Below are 20,491 nucleotides of genomic sequence, written 5' to 3' on the forward strand. Positions count from 1 at the left end.
AATTTGGTTATACATATATCACTTTTTACGGATATTAAGTATTTTTGGAGTTATTATCAAAAGAAAATAAAAATTACGATAATTTTAAAAATTCTGATTTTTTTAAATTATATCTTTTTTTCAAAAATATGAATTCTAAACCGGTCAAAATTGTTGAAATCATTATATTTTACAGGTATATTTTATAAAATGCATCGTTTTCCCGTTATTTAAGCTTGAATACTTAGATTTGCGTACTCGTCGAAAAAAATATATATTCAATTACCCATAACTCACTTTGAATTAACATTAGTTTAGTTCTTTAAAATTTAGTTCAAATTTTTCTTATCTTTAATTTCGGTAATAATAACAAAAGCTTATAATTTTTGAGTTATACGTGAAAAACAGCTTTAAAACATGCATTTTTTTACGAAAAAATAAAATCTTTGATCTTTAATAAATCAAAAAGTATTGATTTATATTAATAACTTTATATAACAAATTTTGCTTAGAATTTGTCTCTCTATCGATTTATGGTATTATTTAAAACATAATAATTTTCACCCGTGAAAAGGGGTGGCATCCACCACCACGGTAAAAGCGCAAGTTAGCATCATGCCACCTTTGTTTCTTGAGCTATCCTCTAACTACTCACCAATTTTCATGAAAATCGATGGAGGTTCAACGAAATCGGAGGTGAAAACCTTCAGTGACTGCACTAAGTGGACTGAAAGATATTTTCCCTAATTTTGACACTGCTTTGCACATTTATTTGTGCATCCCAGTTGCCAACGTGTCCGCTGAAAGGTCATTTTCGAAAATGTCAAGAATTAAAAATAATTTCCCATCAAGTATGACGCAAGAACGCGTTAACAATTTGTCGATTTTGTTCGAAAATTTTTTTTAAAGTCTTTTGAAAATAATTCTCTGATGTGATCGAACTGGAGTGACGATTTTTTCTGTTATATGTAGACTTAGGCAAATATGCAAATTGCATATTTTGCATATAATGCATAAAAAATGCAAAAATGTAAAATTTTGCATATTTTTATAAAAGTGAGCATAAACTGCATATTAATTTGAAAATTTGGTGTTAACTATATATTTTTATATTCAAACTTACAGATAGCATGAAAATGCCAATATTTAATTTTGTCAACGTAGAATGAAGTAAACACTTCTGTTGTATATAGGTATATTATAAATTTATTAAAAAAATTTTAAAATTCATCCACAAGGGAGTGGTTGTACAAAACGTTTTCGGTCAAACTGACCATCCTCAGTGTAAACGTCCAGTGTACAAGTAATTGAAACTAGCCACTTGAATAGGTGTAAAACCTCAAAATAACATTATTGCTACATTATGAGCTGTATAGTAATCGACAATAAGTCGATGTCTTAAGATTAAAAATGTATCACATGTGGATGTATGTCATCCTTGCTCGGAATTAGCACAAGGTTGTGATCAGGTGAGAGGTTAACAACCAACTCACCTGATCACAACCTTGTGCTAATTCCGAGCAAGGATGACATACATCCACATGTGATACATTTTTAATCTTAAGACATCGACTTATTGTCGATTACTATACAGCTCATAATGTAGCAATAATGTTATTTTGAGGTTTTACATCTATTCAAGTGGCTAGTTTCAATTACTTGTACACTGGACGTTTACACTGAGGATGGTCAGTTTGACCGAAAACGTTTTGTACAACCACTCCCTTGTGGATGAATTTTAAAAATTTTTTAATAAATTTATAATATACCTATATAAAACAGAAGTGTTTACTTCATTCTACGTTGTCTTAACAAAGGTATACAGCCAACTACAGGGTTTACCCTTTTAATGTTTTATTTAATTTTGTTTTATAATCACTTGGTATTTAAATTCTTGGTATAGTAACTAATAAAAGACAGCGGCTTATAGTTTTGTCACGTTTTGTCCTGGAATTAAGGGTTTGTGTTTGCCAGTTTATGTCTCTAGGTAAAAATTTTTATTTTGACGGTCAGTTTCACTTGGTTTCACTTTTGTTGTAAAATTGGAGGCGTAAACAACGTGTATTTCTAATTGTGAATAATTATTGTGCTTTGAAAATGACAAAAATAAGCAATGTCTCAACTTGGATAAAACCTTACAAAGAGCTATGGATATGGATAAAGTTTATTGCTCATGTTGTGGCAAAACCGTAAGTACATACGTATTATTTTTTATTTTATTTTAAAAATTTACACAAACAAAGATTTTAAAATTGGAGATTATGTTTTAGAAAAGTACCGACACAAGGCTAGTTCGCAATAAATCGATGTATTTTTTCTTTTTTCAAGCATTTTTTAAACTCCTTGTGATAAAAAATAGGATACCTATTTAAAATTCAAATCATTTAACAGTCTATTGAAAGGTCGCTAACATTTTTTTCTCTAACAATAGCATAGTTTGCTTTAATTTTGCTAAAAACAAAAACATATCATATATTGGACTTAATTAATTAAGTGCTTTTAATTTATGCTCAGAGTATTTTTTCTTTAAATGTAAACAGAAAAGACCAAGAGCCTCTTGTAAATATTTTGGGGTTCTTCCTTCTTGCACAGTCATTTCTTGACATTTTCAAGATTACTACACCGATTTTTATTTGATTTAATTTAAATATTTTAATTGTTATGCAAAAACGGTTCATTTTTAGTTTATTTCTACAATCTTAGATTTTAAAAATGGGGACAACTATAGAATATTTATATTCTTTTTTAGATTTCATCTGAAAACACATTTCAAATAGATCAGCATGTCAGAACCGCGAAACATTTAGCTAAAAAAGTAAAAATCACACCCGGTGAAAAATATCAACCTTCAGTGTCCAAGTGCTTTCAGTCAAGTTCGAAAACACAAACCGAACAAGAAACTTTTAACTATGTCGTGTATTAGTATCTTCTAATATACCGCTTTCAAAATTATTTAATGAAAACTTTAGTCCTTTTTTAAAAAAATATTGCAAACAAAACATTCCCAGTGAACGAATGCTAAAGAGAAATAATGTCAATTTTTTATACTCCTCAGTTATCCACACCATAAAAGCCGAAATAGGTAATAATTACTTTTACATATGTGTGGACAAGACCACTGACTCGTCAGGAAGATACACTGTGCACTTACTGATTGGTGTACTTAGCGATGAAACTTTCCAAATTCGTATTTAATTTCCTGTAAGCAAGTGGAAAAACCAACGCTCTAACAATATCACGGTTTCTACAAGAAGCATTAGCAAACTTTTTTCTTCCTGCTACTGTGCCTTATGATAAATTATTGCTTATTTTATCTGATGCCGCACCATGTATGGTGAAAGCAGGACAAAATTTAAAAATATTTTATCCAAACTTAATACATGTCACTTGTTTAGAGCATGGAATAAACAGAGTTGCGGAGGAAGTAAGAAAAATATTTCCACTAGTTAACAGTTTAATAGCGAGCGTTAAAAAGGTATTCCTGAAATCACCTGTAAGAATACAATGTTATAGAGATATGCTTTCTGCTGTTCCACTGCCACCGCAACCCGTTTTAACACGCTGGGGAACATGGTTGGAAGCAGCTAATTTCTATGCTGATCATTTTGTTGATTTAAAAAAATAATTAACCTTTTAACGGATGATAGTTGCCAATCTTTATTGGAAGCTAAGCAAGTCTTCCAAAATAACATCCTCCAACAGCAAATGTCATTCATAAAATCAAATTATAGTTTTGTCCAGAAAACTATAACTCAATTAGAATCCTCCAAATTATCATTGTTAGAGAGTACAGTTTTAATAAAAGAATTTGAGTCATTGTGTCAAAACGTTAAAGGTACTAATGGAAAGGAAATTTTTCAAAAATTTAAAGAAACCATGGAAAAAAATAATGGTTACCAGGTTCTTTCTGAAATGGTTCAAGTACTAGCTGGGACATTTTCCGAACCACTTAAATTAGAACCATCTATTATAGTAAATTTGAAAAATGCCCCAGTTACATCAGTTGATGTCGAAAGAAGTTTTTCTATTTACAAATATATGTATTCAGATAGAAGCCATAAGTTTTTATTAGAAAATTTTCAACATCATTTGATAATCTATTGTTACCACAATTCAAAATAATATTTATATGTTAAAATAATTGTATATGTTATGTATTTATAATATTGTTAGTATTTTTGTAAATAAAAAATTATTGTAAATATTTTTTATTACATGCATATTTTCTAGATAAATATACAGATTTTGTATAAAACACTGCATATTTTTGCATAAAATACTGCATATTTATGCGCATATTTCATACTTTTTTATTTGCATATTTGCCTAAGTCTAGTTATATGTATATAAACATCGTAGTTTACATCCATTTTTAGCGTATTCTTATTTAAATAAAAATTTCTGCAATTTTTTTTCTCAAAAAATGGTAGGTACATGTTTGAAGGGCGTCTACTAGAGAATTGCCTAGGGCGTCAATTGACCTAAACGCGGCCCTACTGGGAGTACACATTGCTCAAAGACATTTCTTTTCAAGCACATGGGAATATCTGATCTAAATAGTTCTCTCAGTTTTCCGTAAGCCGCCCATGCCATTTCTATTCTCCTGTTTAGCTCTTTTGTTTGATTATCTCTTCCTAATTTAAATTCGTGACCCAGATATTTATAGCTATACACGTTTTCAATTTGTGTGCCATAAGTTGAGATGTTTTTCGCCAGTACCTACAAGGTTGGTCATGTATTGTGTTTTGGAAAAATTAACTAACTCGTGTAATTTTTAATGTAGACATTATCAAAATAACGAACTCATTAGAAAATTACTGCATGCACGTGGGATATATTATTATGTTACTAAATTAAATATGCAAACGAAAAAAAAATAACTAAAACCAATCAATTCCGTAAAACTGCCTAATTAACAAAACAAGAAATGTTTTGCTTAATAATCAGGGCTAGCGTAAATTATAATAATAACTATTTTTTAATAAACTGGTTTTACTATATAATGCGTTTTTATTAGAAATATCATATATTATTATACTGTCTTCAGCTATATTCGAGTTTGTAAAAATGAGTGATTCTGGAATTGTATTAATAACAGACCCAAATAAAATATGGGCACATTTTGGAAAAAATAAAGACAACGTTATTAGAGATATAACTAGTATCAAATATTGGATAAAAAGTAATAATTATTTTCCTGAAATTCCAGGTAAGTATTTCCTTATCTAACTTTTATTATTACAACTATTCTACACAATTAATAAAATATCCCAAAAAATTATTTATAAATTTTAAGAATACTCCATTTTTAAAGATTTTTTTTTATATTCTAATGCAGAGGTCGGCAACATTTTTAATGTATAGAGTGAAATACTAAATTAAAAATTCATGGCGGGCGCCAACTATTTTTTGACCTAACAAATATATTAATATAAACGTATAAAAAATATACGTTTTGAATTTCTTGTCTCAATTAACAATAGTTTACGGGAGCATTAAAATTTATTGAAGGGCGCAGTGGCGCCCGCGTGCGTCGCGTTGCCGACCTCTGTTCTAATGGATATGCCCATATTTACGAATAAATAGATAGCATTTTATTGGAAAACATATAGGTTTGCTTAGTATAGCTAGAGGTACATCTTTATGTAATAACGGAAAAATCTAATACCTGGCTATTTAGGCCTGGAAAATTTGTTTATAACTTAACGGTGTCTAGTCGGACAAACTAAAGGGGAAGTTTTTATTGTGGAAGTTCAAAATATTTCCTAAAAAATATTTTTACGCTGTTTTCAAGGATCTTTTTGAAAAACTAATATATACAGGGTAAAATAATTGAAAAAAGACAACATATTTTTACATAAAAAACCAGGAAAAACACAACTTCTGGTAAACCGATTCTTCGTTTTCAGGACCTCGATCTTATACATCAAAAAGTGAACCTTTATACCAAAGGTTGAAATCGAACTTTTGTTTCAAACGTTATCGTTTATCGTGCTATTAGTCACATATGTATAGTCGCCATTTTGAATACCCGTCATTTTTGTAAAATACAAAAGTGACTCTTTATCGAACGAGTCTGATATTATGAGCAGAGGGAGCGAATAGAAGCGAGCGAGGCGAGTAACAGACGAGTTCGATAAAGAGTAGTGACTGACGTGGTGCATACAAAATTTTAGCGGCAATCATAAAAAAACATTAACACTTACCTTAAAAAAGAAACAGTCACCTACACGCACAATGGTCGTAGGTCAACTGAGAGTACTGTAGAAAATAGGAGAATTCATAGCTGGCCAGTGCCGTACGCAGATTGCAATATTGGTTAACACGTTGACGGACAGAACGTCTACGGACGTCTAATTTCCATTGATGTAATGGGACACAACGTCTATAGACTAGACGACATTTTTAAAATAACGAGCAGTGTATCTACAAAATACATCTATAGATGTATATGAAATGTGACACGACATGCATGGTCGTCGTCCACATGTTTACACAAAATGTTAAAAAACTCATTGTTTCCTTATATTAAAAGCAAGCTAAAACAAACTTAGCAATTTCCCTATTCTACTTTGGATAATTTATATAGCGTCAAAACACTTGCTTATACATTTGGTGCACTGTCCGTCAACGTTTTTAAATTGTCAAACAAAATGTTGTTGGGTCAATACTGACCCACCATGCGAGTTGAGGGTTAATTACATCCTTCTAATGAAACAATATTTCTTTGTAGGCACATAAGAGGTTAAACTTCAATTATTATTATTTCAACGAAATAAATATATTTTAAAGAGTTTAATAATTGTATTTTTATTTAAATATTAAACTAATATTAATACTTAGAATAATACCAGAAATTAAAAATAACGTTAATAGTTATGTCATTTCCTATGAACTGTAGCCTCCCCGCAGTTACTTTTCCCTTGATGAATCGTAGAAAATCTACATAAATAACTAACGAATTATCAGTAACTGTCTATCACCGTCCTATTTAATCGAATTAACAAAAACAACATTTGACACTTTATTTGCGTTAATAACTAACTTAAAAGATTTAAGATTTTTTTTAATTTTAGACGAAATAAAAATTTCTTATGACTGTAATGACATAATGCTTTTGCCTGATGGCCGGTTTCGATGCTTAGTCGATAGTTGTTATCAATATTGAATTCCTAATTACTAAATCTGTAAAGTTTTGATTTATGTTGTATGACTATAATATTGCAAAATACTACAGAATTTCAATTTTTGACATTAATTTAATTAATAATAACGTAAATTTTGTACCATATTTTTAATAATAATTAAAGTAAGTACATTTTAAGTTCACTCAAACAAATAATTGATTACTGCCATCGACCACTTACATTCAATCTCGGTATGAGGGCAAATGAGTACAATAATGAATCACTTCAGTGACAGTTGGCGATAAAAATCATTATGTTAATGTGTATACTACTATGTAGATAATTGAATACCTTTTAAATGAGCTAGCACAGAACCCCTATTCTCATTTTAAAAAATCATTGATTAGCCCAAAAAATCGCACATATGGATGACGCCACTAGTATGATATACATGCCAAAAAATTATAATTTAAAAATAAAATCGACTTTTCGGTGTGTTGTGAATAATAGTGTAAGTTTTTCTATTTTTGTTTACTTTCATTCGACCCAGATAAATATTTACATATCTAACCTTGAAACCATGACCTACAACTGTGACAACTGTCTTGCAAAATTTGAGGATTCCGATAAGTATAAGCAATTGCGTTGTGATGGATATTGCCGCAGAAATTTTTGTATGAAATGCACTGGACTAAATAAAACGACAACGAAAGCCATATCGGAAAAAACAATTTTCTTTTGTACGATATGTGACTCACCTAGATTAAGACATTTAAATGAAAAAATAACCAACTTATCAAAAAATCAAATACCATTAGAGAACTTCGAAGCCTTAACTCAAGTTGCTAAAAATCTTACTGATAATTTGCCTGTTTTCATTGAGACATACGATTTATTGACAAAAAATGATTACAAACTGGACTCTCTCACTATACTCAAAAAAATTTAGTTCGTAATATTACTGAATAATACTTCGTTGTCACAACAATTTAATTTGTTGTTTCAACGAACTTTTAGACATTGACGCATGTATTTGGTTATTGTCACAATGATTGAATAATAATTGTGAGAATAACTAGAGTAGGTACATTAATCAATAACACTCAATTTATTCAGCCAATAACGTAGTTTCGTATATTTAATAAATACTGTTAATTCTGGCAGCAACTCACGTTATTGATTTCGTAGATGACAAGCAATTACCTTGGTTTATCGTGACAATGTACAGATTTCATTAAAACAATGTACAAATGTTGTTAATATAGAGTAATATATGATTATTGAATAGATGTAAATTGATTGTTGTGATAACGAATGCATTAATCAATCTACTACTGCATTTAATACCCACAATCAATGCGTTCATTCTGACAATTATCGTAGTTGTTGAGACAATAAATGTTTTGCTTGACCATTTGAAAGTTAACGGCTTTTCCTTATCGTGATACCCCTAGCTTCTCTGTGTTACCGAAGTGCCGAATAATAATTGCATTTCATTTTCAAGTGTAGTCCGTAGTAGAAGGAAGTTTTTGTGTGTCTATTATCGTGAAATTTCGGTGGAATTCTTTTTAAATGTATTAATTTTTTTCGAATCCTGAGAAAACTAATTATTATTTTTGAAAATTTAAATGCAAAATAAAATATTACAGTATTATCGAGGGTCTGAAGTCCCTGAGAACCTCTATAATGATTATTTTAATAAGTCACAGGGGTGAAAAAGAGAAAATTTAGTATGATTTTTAATTTCAAATAGGCATACCATTCAACAGAAACTTTTTGTTTATTCTAAGGGACTTTCTGCCCTCGGTAATAATATAATATTTTATTCTGCGTTTAAATTTTTCACAAATACTTAGTTTTCTCAGAATTCCAAAAAAAAATGAATGCGTTTAAAATGAATTTGATCGAAATTTTGCACCTGCGCTCTCAAAAGGGATTAAAGTGTTATACATTTTTGGAATCACTATTTCAAACGGTTTTAAATAAGCTGTCACATGACGTACTTTCCCATTAAAAAAAAATCAAAGTTACGCCGCGCCTGTCACCTAAAGAGGGATCGTGTAAAGTTCGAAACATTGATGTTATAATATACTTTGATTATTTTAAAAATCGACCTGTCCGAGCGTTTTGCTTATGTGCTAAAAATAAATAAGTTAATAAGGGGGTGGGGGGAGTGTATCACTTATTCCAGTACACTGTATAAGTGAAATCATATGAAAAATCACACAGTGTAAAGTCCTTTAAGTTAAGGATAAAATAGGGGGATTTAAAAAATTATTATTAATCAATTAATATCATACATTGGGCGATTGCATTCAGTAATTATTAATATAAAAAAAGTTCATAGTAGGAATGAACGAAACTGATTGTAAGAATGAATATAATTGCTTTCAGAAAAACCGTATTTATTGTGGGAATTAACGGAATTAATTGTAACAATAAACGGAAATAATTGTAGAAATAAACGGAATACGTTAGGAGAAATAACACTGTTATTGACACAACGAATAGTCTTCGTCGGTCAATTAACGACGTTGTTGTTTCAATAAATAGTGTTCGTTGACTCAGTGATCAGAGTTCGTAATAACAATAAATAGTGTTCGTTGACTCAGTGAACAGAGTTCGTAATACCAATAAAGTGATATTATGGTATACATAATGAATGTTCATGCATTCAATAAACGTAATACATTGGCTCAACGAACGAAAATAATGAATTGATGACCATCGTTTTGTTGTCCCAATAAAACCAAGAATTGGATAAATTTTAAGTATTGCGTTTGTTATTGTCTGAATTAACATTTTTATTGATATTACGTACCTTTTTCGTTGAGTGTAAGAAAATTGACGAGATCCATAAACTAAATAACCTGTTGAATCCTGAAAAGGTTTTAAAACCTGTTAGGCAGATGGAACATAATATTTTCAATATATCGTCAGTTTTTTCGGAGGTTCAAATGAAAATATTAAGGTTCAAATCCAAGACTCAAATTTAACTGAGATTAAGCCGGGATTAGAAAAGTTCTCTTCAAATATCAATGAAATACCGAATCAAGTGAGCAATCTTACCAAAATTCTATCTACCATTGCAACGAAAAAAGAGGTATTGAAGAAAAATACAGACGTTATGCCATCTCGAGTACCCACACTGAAGAGCCTCAACATTTCGAAGCAAGTCCAGAGGAAAAATCAAAAACTACAGAAGATAAATGTTACTTTGTAGTTATTAGTAACTTGAGCCCAAGATACACCCCTATACAAGTGGTGTACTATATTACAGAGAAGCTAGGTATCAAGGAGTATATAAGATGTTATGCACTATTTAAAGATGCCGACACAGCAACTGGTTCTTCGTTCAAAATAGGTATAAAATCTAGAACCTATTAACCTATTAAGTAATAAGGACATTTGGCCACCTGGTGTAAAGATTAAAGGGTCTATTGAATCTTCATATTTCGAACTAAGGCTTTCATCTGAGTCACATAAGAATCCGAAGAATATCAGAAGTCCCATTAGCCTGGAAATTTCTAATACCAGTTTTAGCAACAACAATGATAAAGTACAGAGCACAAACATACGTACAGACAAACAGGCCATCGAAATTTGCAAATACATATAAAAATCCTTTCCATACGTATATAAATTTCATTAAGAAAGATACTTTAGAACCGTCGATAATCTGGATCCATTGACCCCACCAAAAGTTAGATTAACCAATAACTCTAATAGTCGATATCTTCTAGCCAGATTAAGGGAACCGGATATCTTAAAAGCCAATAAACTTCATCTTGCTTTTCTACACGACCAAGCTGCTTCAGTGTTTTATGATTAATTTACCAACACCCGTATTAAACTGTTTCTGGCTTCCGAAGGACTTCCTACTAAGCCTGAAGATCTACGAAAAATTCTCCTAGAATTTAACGATGCCTATGGAATTGGTCCAGATCAGGTACACCTGATCTTGCTGCCTTGAGGTCCTTTCTTGCTTCGAAAAGAATTATTCAACTGCAAAAATCAAGGGCCACCCAAACTACAATCCCGCTGTCTCTGCAAGACGAAATTTTTAAACATCACAACGTTTTCTGAAGGACTAGAATCCTCAAATTATTTTAATGATAACCACTGATGCGTGGTTCTGGTTAATATATGTTCTATAAGATATAAAAATTCTGAATTATTTCTGTTTCTAGAGGAATTAGGATTTTTCCCGATAGTTGCGGTCACTGAGCACTAGGTTGAAGTCAACGAGCCTTTTTTTTAGAAAAATATTCCACTATTGCTAGTAGTCCTGTCGCCAGGGGGGGTACAACGGATTCCTTAATTCAGATGGACTTACCCAAGTTTTTTTTATATATTTTGACCCGTAGAATACGAATTTTTTGGGTAACAGTTGATCCGGATGTCAATAAGATTGTTATAGACAAAGAACTTGAGGAATTACATAACAGCGATTTCTCGCAAAACAAAACATCTTTTTGTATTTTTTGGGTCATTTTAAGCAAAAAATATGTCTACAAGTTTTTTCGTAGAATGCATAGTTTTCGATATAACCGCGGTTGAACTTTCAAAAAATCTAAAAATTGCAATTTTTGAACCCGAATAACTTTTGATTAAAAAATAAAGTAGCAATTCTGCTTACCGCATTTGAAAGTTTAAGTCAAATTATATCGGTTTTGATTATTTGCATTGCTAAAAATTAATTTTTTTATTGGTTAACAAAGCTATAAACACATAGTGTTTCCCGTGCCTAATACATGCGTTTTAACGCATGCTACGTAGAAATTGCCTCGCTTGCACTTGTAGCTACTCTATCTACTCGTTCGATTTTAAATGAGAAATCATTGAAAACATCACTCGCGAACTAGGTTTTTATAGCTTTGTTTAACAATAAAATAATGCAATGCAAATATTCAATACCGATATAATTTGACTTAAACTTTCAAATGCGGTAAGCAGAATTGCTACTTTATTTTTTAATCAAAAGTTATTCGAGTTCAAAAATTGCACATTTTCGATTTTTTGAAAGTTCAACCGCGGTTATCTCGAAAACTATGCATCCTACGAAAAAACTTGTCAGAGCATTTTTTGCCTAGAATGACCCAAAAAATACAAAAAGATGTTTTGTTTTGCAAGAAATCACTGTTATGTAATTCCTCAAGTTCTTTGTCTATAACAATGTTATCGACGTCCGGATCAACTGTTACCCAAAAAATTCGTATTCTGCGGGTCAAAATATATAAAAAAAACTTGGGAAAGTCCATCTGAATTAAGGAGGCCGTTGTACCCCCCCTGGCGACAGGACTATAGGTATGATCATTCAAATTCAGCTCATGGGGGCACCATAATTCTTTCTACAAATAATGGTTTTTCTCTGGTAACAAAATATGGCTTTCTGTTAAGTGAAGCCTTTTTTGAGTTTTCTTTAGTTTACAGTAAGAACTTTAATCTTTTTATTATTGGCAATTATAAATCACCTGACTCTTCCGTGGAACTATTTTTTCAAAACCTGATTATTTTGTTAGATGATTTGCCTCATAAAAGCAGAAAAATTTTATGCGGGGACTTCAACATTAATTATGCGGATACTTGTGCTACACAAATATCCTTAGTTAACATATTTTAATCGTATGTTCTCTCAATGTACGTTATTTCTCCTACAAGGATTACAAAAACTACATCTACCATAATTAATTATATTGTCTCAGATTTATAACCCCGTCATGTCTGCTCTACAATAATTGTTAATGCAGGACTCTTTGATCATGAAGCGGTTTATACGAAGTTTAACATCTTCAGCAAGCCCTCTTTGAAAACTCGACGTTTAGGCAGGATTTTTTCCTCTCGGAACTTTCGTAAATTCCAAAATTTATACTTGACCTCTGAGTTGCACTTTCCTTCTATGGAGACGATCATAATTTCAGTGATTGTTTGAATAAGCTTGTCTGTATCTTCAATAAAGCATTTCCTTTAATTACAATTAAGCCAATACATCACAAATCGTGGGCAACCAAAGGTGTCTGCATATGAGCCAGGAATATGCGTTTAATATTGTACATCAACAAATTTACTACCAACGTCTCTGTTACTGAATATATCATTAAGTACCTATTTAATGCTCCTAAAATCAGCTAAAAACTGTACTATCAAAATTGTCTGAGAAGCTCTAAAAGTGTTGCAAAAGAAACTTGGTCCATAATAAACGATCTTCGAAATAAAACTCACACAGCTCAAACATTTTTTCTTCCAGACCCAGAAAATCTAAATGAATACTTTATTAATGTGAGTAAAAATATAACATCAACTATTTTTTCACAGTAAGATCCCATTTCCTATCACCCTAATTCAAGAAAGGTCTCGAATTCATCATTTTTTATAAGACCAGTTGATAAATATGAACTAATCGAAACAATAAATAATATCAAAAGCAAATCTTCCTGTAGTACTGATGGACTATCCATAAAATTTTTCTCAAATCTCACAGAAAATGTGTGGAGTCCTCATCTCACTAATTAGTGATTCTTTTGAGAAAGGTAAATTTCCGGAGTGCCTAAAGAAGTCATCATTATTCCCCTTCATAAGGGTGGTGAAAAATCTAATGCTTGCATTTATAGACCTATTGCATTACTACCGGTACTCTCCAAAATTATTGCGAGACTCATAAAAGTCCGACTTACGTCCTTTCTCGTTGAAAACAATATTTTATCACAAAATCAGTTCGGCTTTTTAAATAATAAATGTACTGTTTTTTGTGATTATGCCAAAGCTTTTGATTGTGTAAATTTCTACGGAATTCGAGGCATTTCCTTGAATTGGTTTCAATTTTACTTGGATAATAATAGGAAACAACTGGTTAGAGCAAATGACAGTCTGGAATCTCAAAAACATTGTATGTGGGGACGTGTGGTACCACAAGGTTCAGTATTGGGTCCTCTACTTTTCCTTATTTTTTTAATGATATCACCAATTTAAAAATCGATGGAAAATGTTTTCTTTTTGCTGATGATACCAGTATCACTTGGAGCAACTCAAATATCACAACTTTTCATGGTACTTTAACTTCTGATCTACTTACCATAAAAACCTGGTCCGATTCAAATTTACTCTCTTTCAGCGTAGATAAAACATTAGCATTATCCTATAAAGGAGCTCTTTAACTCTTACCTCTTAATAACAGGCAGATCAGTATCGTTGATACTGTAAAATTTCTTGGTATTATTTTAGATAGCAACGTTAAATTGTCCCTTCATATCGATGTGTTAAGCAAGAAACCATGTCCTCAGCTTGCCATGCAGTAAGATCTGCTTCGAAGGAAATCAATTTAGCCTCTTCCAAAATAACATAGTTTTCTTTGTTCGAGTAGCATTTTCGATATGGTCTTCCTTTTTGGGGTTCTGGTAGAGCTGCCCAATCCGATGTTATTTTTAAATTACAAAAAAGAGCAATAAGATATATGTTTGGCCTCAGAAGAACAACAGATTGCAGAATCTACTTCAAAGATCACAGGATTTTTAACACTACCTTCTTTATATATGTTAGAAACTGTTTGCCTTATTCGTGAACATCTACATTCTACATGTCTTACCAGCAAGACCTAGTCATGACTAGTCCACCAGAAATTCTACCTTTGATATCTACATATTTACCGATTCCGTCCACTGAGTTAATAAAGGAATCTATATTATATTCCGCAAAAAACTATACGACCATCTCCTCTACAACTTAAATCTGCAACATCTTTCCCCAAGTTCCGTAAAATGACAAAACCTATCTATCTTAAAGACTATATTATTCAGTAGCAGAGTTTCTTAACCAATAACTAAGAAATTACAGTATTCTTATATACATATAAGTGGAATTCTAATCTATATTTGAGTGTCAGATGCAGCAGATTAACTGACCTTATTAATTTTATTAAGATAGACTATGCAATTTGCAATTTTTTTTTAATTTTGCAGTATATTGTTATTGTTGTTTATTTTACTTCATTATTTTTTTATTTATATTGACGATTTATATAATTTTAGTAAATTGTGTTTGTTATTGTTTTTATTTATGACTCTTATCTGTGTAAGCTTCGTCTATAAAATTGTAAAATTTTCCATGACAATAAAGCATATTTCTGATCTGTTTCACTAAAAATAAATTTATTTCAACATTTACATTCTCATTGTAAAATGCTTATTAAATGATGGTAAATAGCTTTATTATTTATCGATCATACCTATTTTAAGGATGTCTTAATTAATATGGTTTAAATTAATTTGTAGATGATATTATGATTCAATATTTTTTGACGATCTGTAACTTTAGTATTGAAAGAGCAAAACAATGTTTGGATATGTATTACGCAGTTAGAACAGTTACTCCAGAACTCTTTACGAATACGAGTCCAACATCTATCGGTATGGAGTCAACGTATGAACAAATGTAAGTATTCTTTCTTGATCAGACAAATACATATAAATATCTCTACCACTATCTAGTTAGATGAATATAATCTGTTAATCTATCTATATAAATATAAATGAATGCATGTCTGTCTGTCCTTTATAGAATCGTAAATTTGATCATGTGATGATCTTAAGCAAAGTTGTTGTGCATGAGCCAGCGAAGGTTTCTAAGTTGGTACGACCAAGTGAAAAGGGGGTTCTTTTCACTTGGGTTGCCCAAGGGGGATGTTTAAATAAAGGTAGCTTTATGTGAATCGACACAACAAAAAACTAATAGTACAAAAGGAAATTTTTTCGATTTTTTCTATTAGGAAATAAAGCCACGTTTCACAAAAACTTATGTGTCATTCAGCAGAACTTCTGCTACTACTACACAACAAATTCGTACCATGTAATTATGAAGAAATAAGATAAATCGTGAAATTAAAAAACAGTTAGAAAGATCTGAACAAGAAAATATCTGTCAAATTCTAGATATAATGAATTCCGCCATGGTCACCACAGCAAATGAAGTTTTGAAACCAGAAAAAGACCCAAGAAAAAAAAAAGGATTGGATGACCGATAAAATACTAGACCTTGTTCAACAAAGAAGAAATTGAAAAAATCAAGACCAAGTTAAGAGAGCAAAAGAGGCCTGGATGGAACAAAAATGTTGTGAAATGGAAGAACTACAAATGACGAGTTTAATATACACAAAACACTTAAAAGAAATTATCTGCGCTCAGAGAAAAAGAACTTACTTTATGAGAAACGCCAAAGGTAAAATAATTCTCGACTTAAACAAAAAAAAAAGGAAAAATGGACTAACTATATAAAAGAGCTCTTTCTGGATATAAGACCACCACTTAACGCCACAAAGTATTCAAATACTGGTCCTAGTATTTTAAAAGCCGAAATATAGAAAGCCATACAATAACTTAAAAAAAGGGAAATCTCCAGGCCCTGACCAAATATCATCAGACTGGTTCAAACTTCTAGATGACGACCATGTCTCAGAACTAACAAACATTTTAAACCACATATACGAAACTGAAATGATGCCACAGAAACCTAATAAATCATCATGTAAAGAATTTAGACTAATTAGTCTCATGAGCCACTCTCTCAAGCTACTTTCTAAGATAGTTTTTAATATAATCAAGCAGAAATGTGATTAGACAATGGCAAACCAACAATTCGGTTTCAGAGAAGAATTTGGAACGAGGGAAGCTTTGTTCTCAATGCTAACATTACCTCAACGATCATGGGAAATACAGAAACCAATTTACGTCTGCTTTATATATTTTGAGAAGGCGTTTGATAGGGTTCAAAATGGTAGGTTTTACAACATCTGTATTGGAATCAAGAAGCTTCTATTCTGGTAGATGGCAAAGAGACAGACAAAATTTGCATTCAAAGAGGTGTCAGAGAGGGTTGTGTGTTATCTCCTTGTTTAACGTATACTCAGAAATAATTTTTAACGAAGCCTTGGAAGGGCAATGTGGAGTTAGAATCGGGGGAGAAACTATTAACAAAATCAGATATGCAGACAACACCGCGATCAAGGCTGAAAGTATCAAAGATCTTCAATTCCTCATAGATCGAGTCACTAGAGAATGCTCCAATAACGGACTTATCATAAATACAACAAAGACAAAGTTAGTTGTGGTTAGCAAAGAAGACACCAGCCCTATGCAACTAATTGTCAGTATTGAACCGATAACAAAAGTTAATCATTTTAAATAACTAGGATGTTGGATAAACGAGACACTAAATCCAGATGAAGAAATTAAAACTCGTATACAAATTGCAAAACTCGAGGAGCATTTTTGAAACTTAGATCTATTCTGAGCAACTCTCAGCTGAATTTACAACTAAGAATCAAGTTCGTAAAATGTTATGTGTATCCTGTATTATTATATGGATGTGAAACCTGGATCGTGACGGTTAACATGATGAACAAATTAGAAGCCTTCGAGATATGGTCATATCGTAGAATGCTCAAAATATCTTGAGTTCGACGCATTTCAAACAGACAGGTCTTAAAGAGAGTAGGTCAAGGCGAAGGTGACTTAATCAAGATGATAAAAAAGAGAAAACTTGAATATCTGGGGCACATAGTGAGAGGTAGCAGATACAGGATGCTGCAGTTAATACTCAACGGAAAGATCGACGGAGAAGATGAGTTGGCAGGAAGAAATATTCATGGCTCAGAAATCTTATTCAATGGACTGGCTTATCAGCCGATCAACTATTACATGCCGCACAAGATCGAGAACGATATCGGCAAATTATCATGGAAGCTACCCACGCCTAAAATTTGGGTCTATCTATCTATCTAATCAGCCCTAAACATCCATCCTTGGATATAGGCCTCCTCGTCCTTCTTCCATGCCTCTCTATCTTGGACAATTTGCATCCATTTTGACCCAGTGTGCTTCTTCAGGTCATCTGACCATCGCATTTGTGGCCTCCCCCTTTTTGTTTGTGGTTCCACGGTCTCCAATGTATAATCGTCTTAGTCCATCTTTCATCCTTCTGCCGTAGGGTGTGTCCGGCGAACTTCCATTTAAGCTTTGCTACTTGGGTTGAGACATCCTTCACTTTTGTTTTGTTACGGATCCATTCGTTTCTTTTCCTGTCTGATAGTTTAATGTTCAGCATTTTTCTTTCCATGGATCTTTCTGTCTTTGCTACTTTTTTTATATTTTCATTTGTAAACGTCCATGCCTGAGAGCCAAATATTAGAACAGGGAGTATACATTGATTGAAGACTCTTTTTTTTTAGATATTGCGGTAAGACAGTTTTCCGAATGATGCCCAGGCCAATCTTATTCTTCTCTTTATTTCTTCGGTCTGATTTTCTTTATTTAATCTAGTGATTTGTCCTAGATATATATACTCTTTTACTTGTTCTATTCTTGTTTGTGCCACTGTAATTATTAGTTCTTCTTGTTGATTGGTCATGGTTTTTGTTTTAATGTAATTCATCTTTAGTCCTATCTTTGTGGATTCTCTATCTAGATCTTCCATCATCTTTTGTAGTTCTTCACTTCTTTCTGTTATTAATACAATATCATCAGCATATCGTAAGTGATTCAGATATTGCCTGTTTATGTTTTTACCCAAGCCATCCCAGTGTAGTTGTTTGAACACATCTTCTAGAGCTTGGTTAAATAGCTTGGGCGAGATGGTATCTCCTTGTCTTACTCCTCGGTATATTTTAATAGGCTCCGTTTGTTTCATTAGCTTAATAGTTGTTGTTGCCTTATTATATATATTTGTAATTAAGTCGGTATCTCTGTAGTCTATTCTGCTGTTTTGTAGGGAATTCTTTACTGCCCAGTGTTCCACACTATCAAATGATTTTTCGAAGCCAATAAATACCATGTATAGTGGGATATGATATTCGTTAGCTTTTTCGATTAATATCTTCATCGTTAAAAGGTGGTCAATTTTACTAAAGTTTTTTCTAAATCCGGCTTGTTCTCTTGCCTGTTATCCATCTAATTTAGTTGTTAATCTGTTTGTTAATATCTTGGTTAATAGTTTGTACATCACATTTAGTAAAGTTATGGGTCTGTAATTGTTTTGACCATTTTTATCTCCTTTTTTAAATAGTAACAGTGTTACTGCTTCGTTCCAAGTGTTGGGTATTTGTTTGGTCATTAAAATTTTATTCATAAGTATGTACAGAACGTCTCTAGTTGTTTTCCCACCATTTTTTAGCATTTCCACAGTTATCCCGTCTTTTCCTGGCGATTTATTATTCTTCGTCTCCTTGAGTGCTCTTTTTATCTCATTCTTACTGATTTCTGGTTGTAAGTCGGAATTGACATTTTTTTGTTTTATTTGTAGTTGCTTAAGGATTTCTTGTGTTGGTTTCTGTTTTGTATTGTACAGGTTTTTATAATATTCTTGTGTTATCTGTATAATTTCTTCTATATTTTTGGTCTCTATGCCTTCTTTGTTCTTTACACTATTAATATGTATGCTTCCAAGCTGTGGTTTTAAGCATTTCATATTTTTATTTTGTTCAACGGTTTTTTCTATTTTTTCTTCCTGTACTCTCCTTTGACTTACCTAAATGTTCCTTCTGACAGCTTTGTTTACTTCTTTGTAATCTGCTGTGTTTCTCTTATCTTCGTTTATTATTGTTTTTATTTTGGTCATGAGGTTTTTTGTTTCCTAGGAAATATACTTTTCCTTTTTTATGACATCCCATTGTATATGAGTTAGTTCTTCTTCTAATTCGTGGAGTTTAGTGTCTTCATTCATGGATCTGATGTTTTATGTCCCTACGTTTAGTTTAGTCGAATGTTTGCCTCCCCCAGAATCCTAGAGGCAGACCGGTTTGTCGGTGTGGGACTGGGAGTTGTTATCTCTACCCACCTGGGGTAATACTCCGTTTGTTTTGTGATTCGACATGTTTATTGAAGAGGGTTCTTTTACATTAAAACGCCACGCTTGTCAGGCGAGTTGGCGAGTTTTCATTCAGCCGCCCATTGTGGGTCAGACGCTGTTTCCAGCCGCTCACTCTGAGTCAGACGCTGCGCTGCTTTGATCCCATACAAACCCTAAGATCAAGGGGTTGCCACGTCCGCCATCCATTCCGTACCGAAGGTATTCTTCTCCGCTATGTCTGCCGTTATGGACTTCATCCGTATCCCTCGACAAGGGACCCGAAACGGGTACTAGTTTCCCGGGCCAGGAAACCCCCGGAATCTACGGAGGGCAGGGACTGATTCATTTTCCCTGATAGGACTATCCAAAGGAGTTCCTACCCGCTACCGCCGGTAGCGGGTACGATACTTAAAGAAGAGGAAATTACGAAGAGTCAAACTAGATGGTCGTTAAATGTTTGGTATCTTGGGTATGCTCTTTCTTATTTGGGAAAACAGTAAACGGAGCGTTGTATTTATATATGTTACGCTCAAATGCCGAATTCGGACAAT

The 20,491-nt window shown here is 32.3% G+C and overlaps 1 protein-coding gene across 2 annotated transcripts in view; it reads left to right on the forward strand.

Annotated features, from left to right (window-relative positions):
* The first annotated feature begins 5,002 nt into the window (after positions 1-5,002).
* LOC114340991 (alpha-tocopherol transfer protein-like) overlaps positions 5,003-20,491 on the forward strand; it is a 57,932-nt gene continuing 42,443 nt past the window's right edge. For both annotated transcript variants that reach the window (XM_028291772.1, XM_028291774.1), the window contains exons 1-2: positions 5,003-5,188; positions 15,374-15,533. In XM_028291772.1, coding sequence (XP_028147573.1) covers positions 5,047-5,188; positions 15,374-15,533 — 302 coding nt within the window. In that variant the 5' untranslated portion in view covers positions 5,003-5,046. The remainder of the gene's footprint in view (positions 5,189-15,373; positions 15,534-20,491) is intronic.

The sequence above is a fragment of the Diabrotica virgifera genome, chromosome 7, assembly GCF_917563875.1.
Source record: "Diabrotica virgifera virgifera chromosome 7, PGI_DIABVI_V3a".
NCBI classification, from domain to species: Eukaryota; Metazoa; Arthropoda; class Insecta; order Coleoptera; family Chrysomelidae; genus Diabrotica; species Diabrotica virgifera.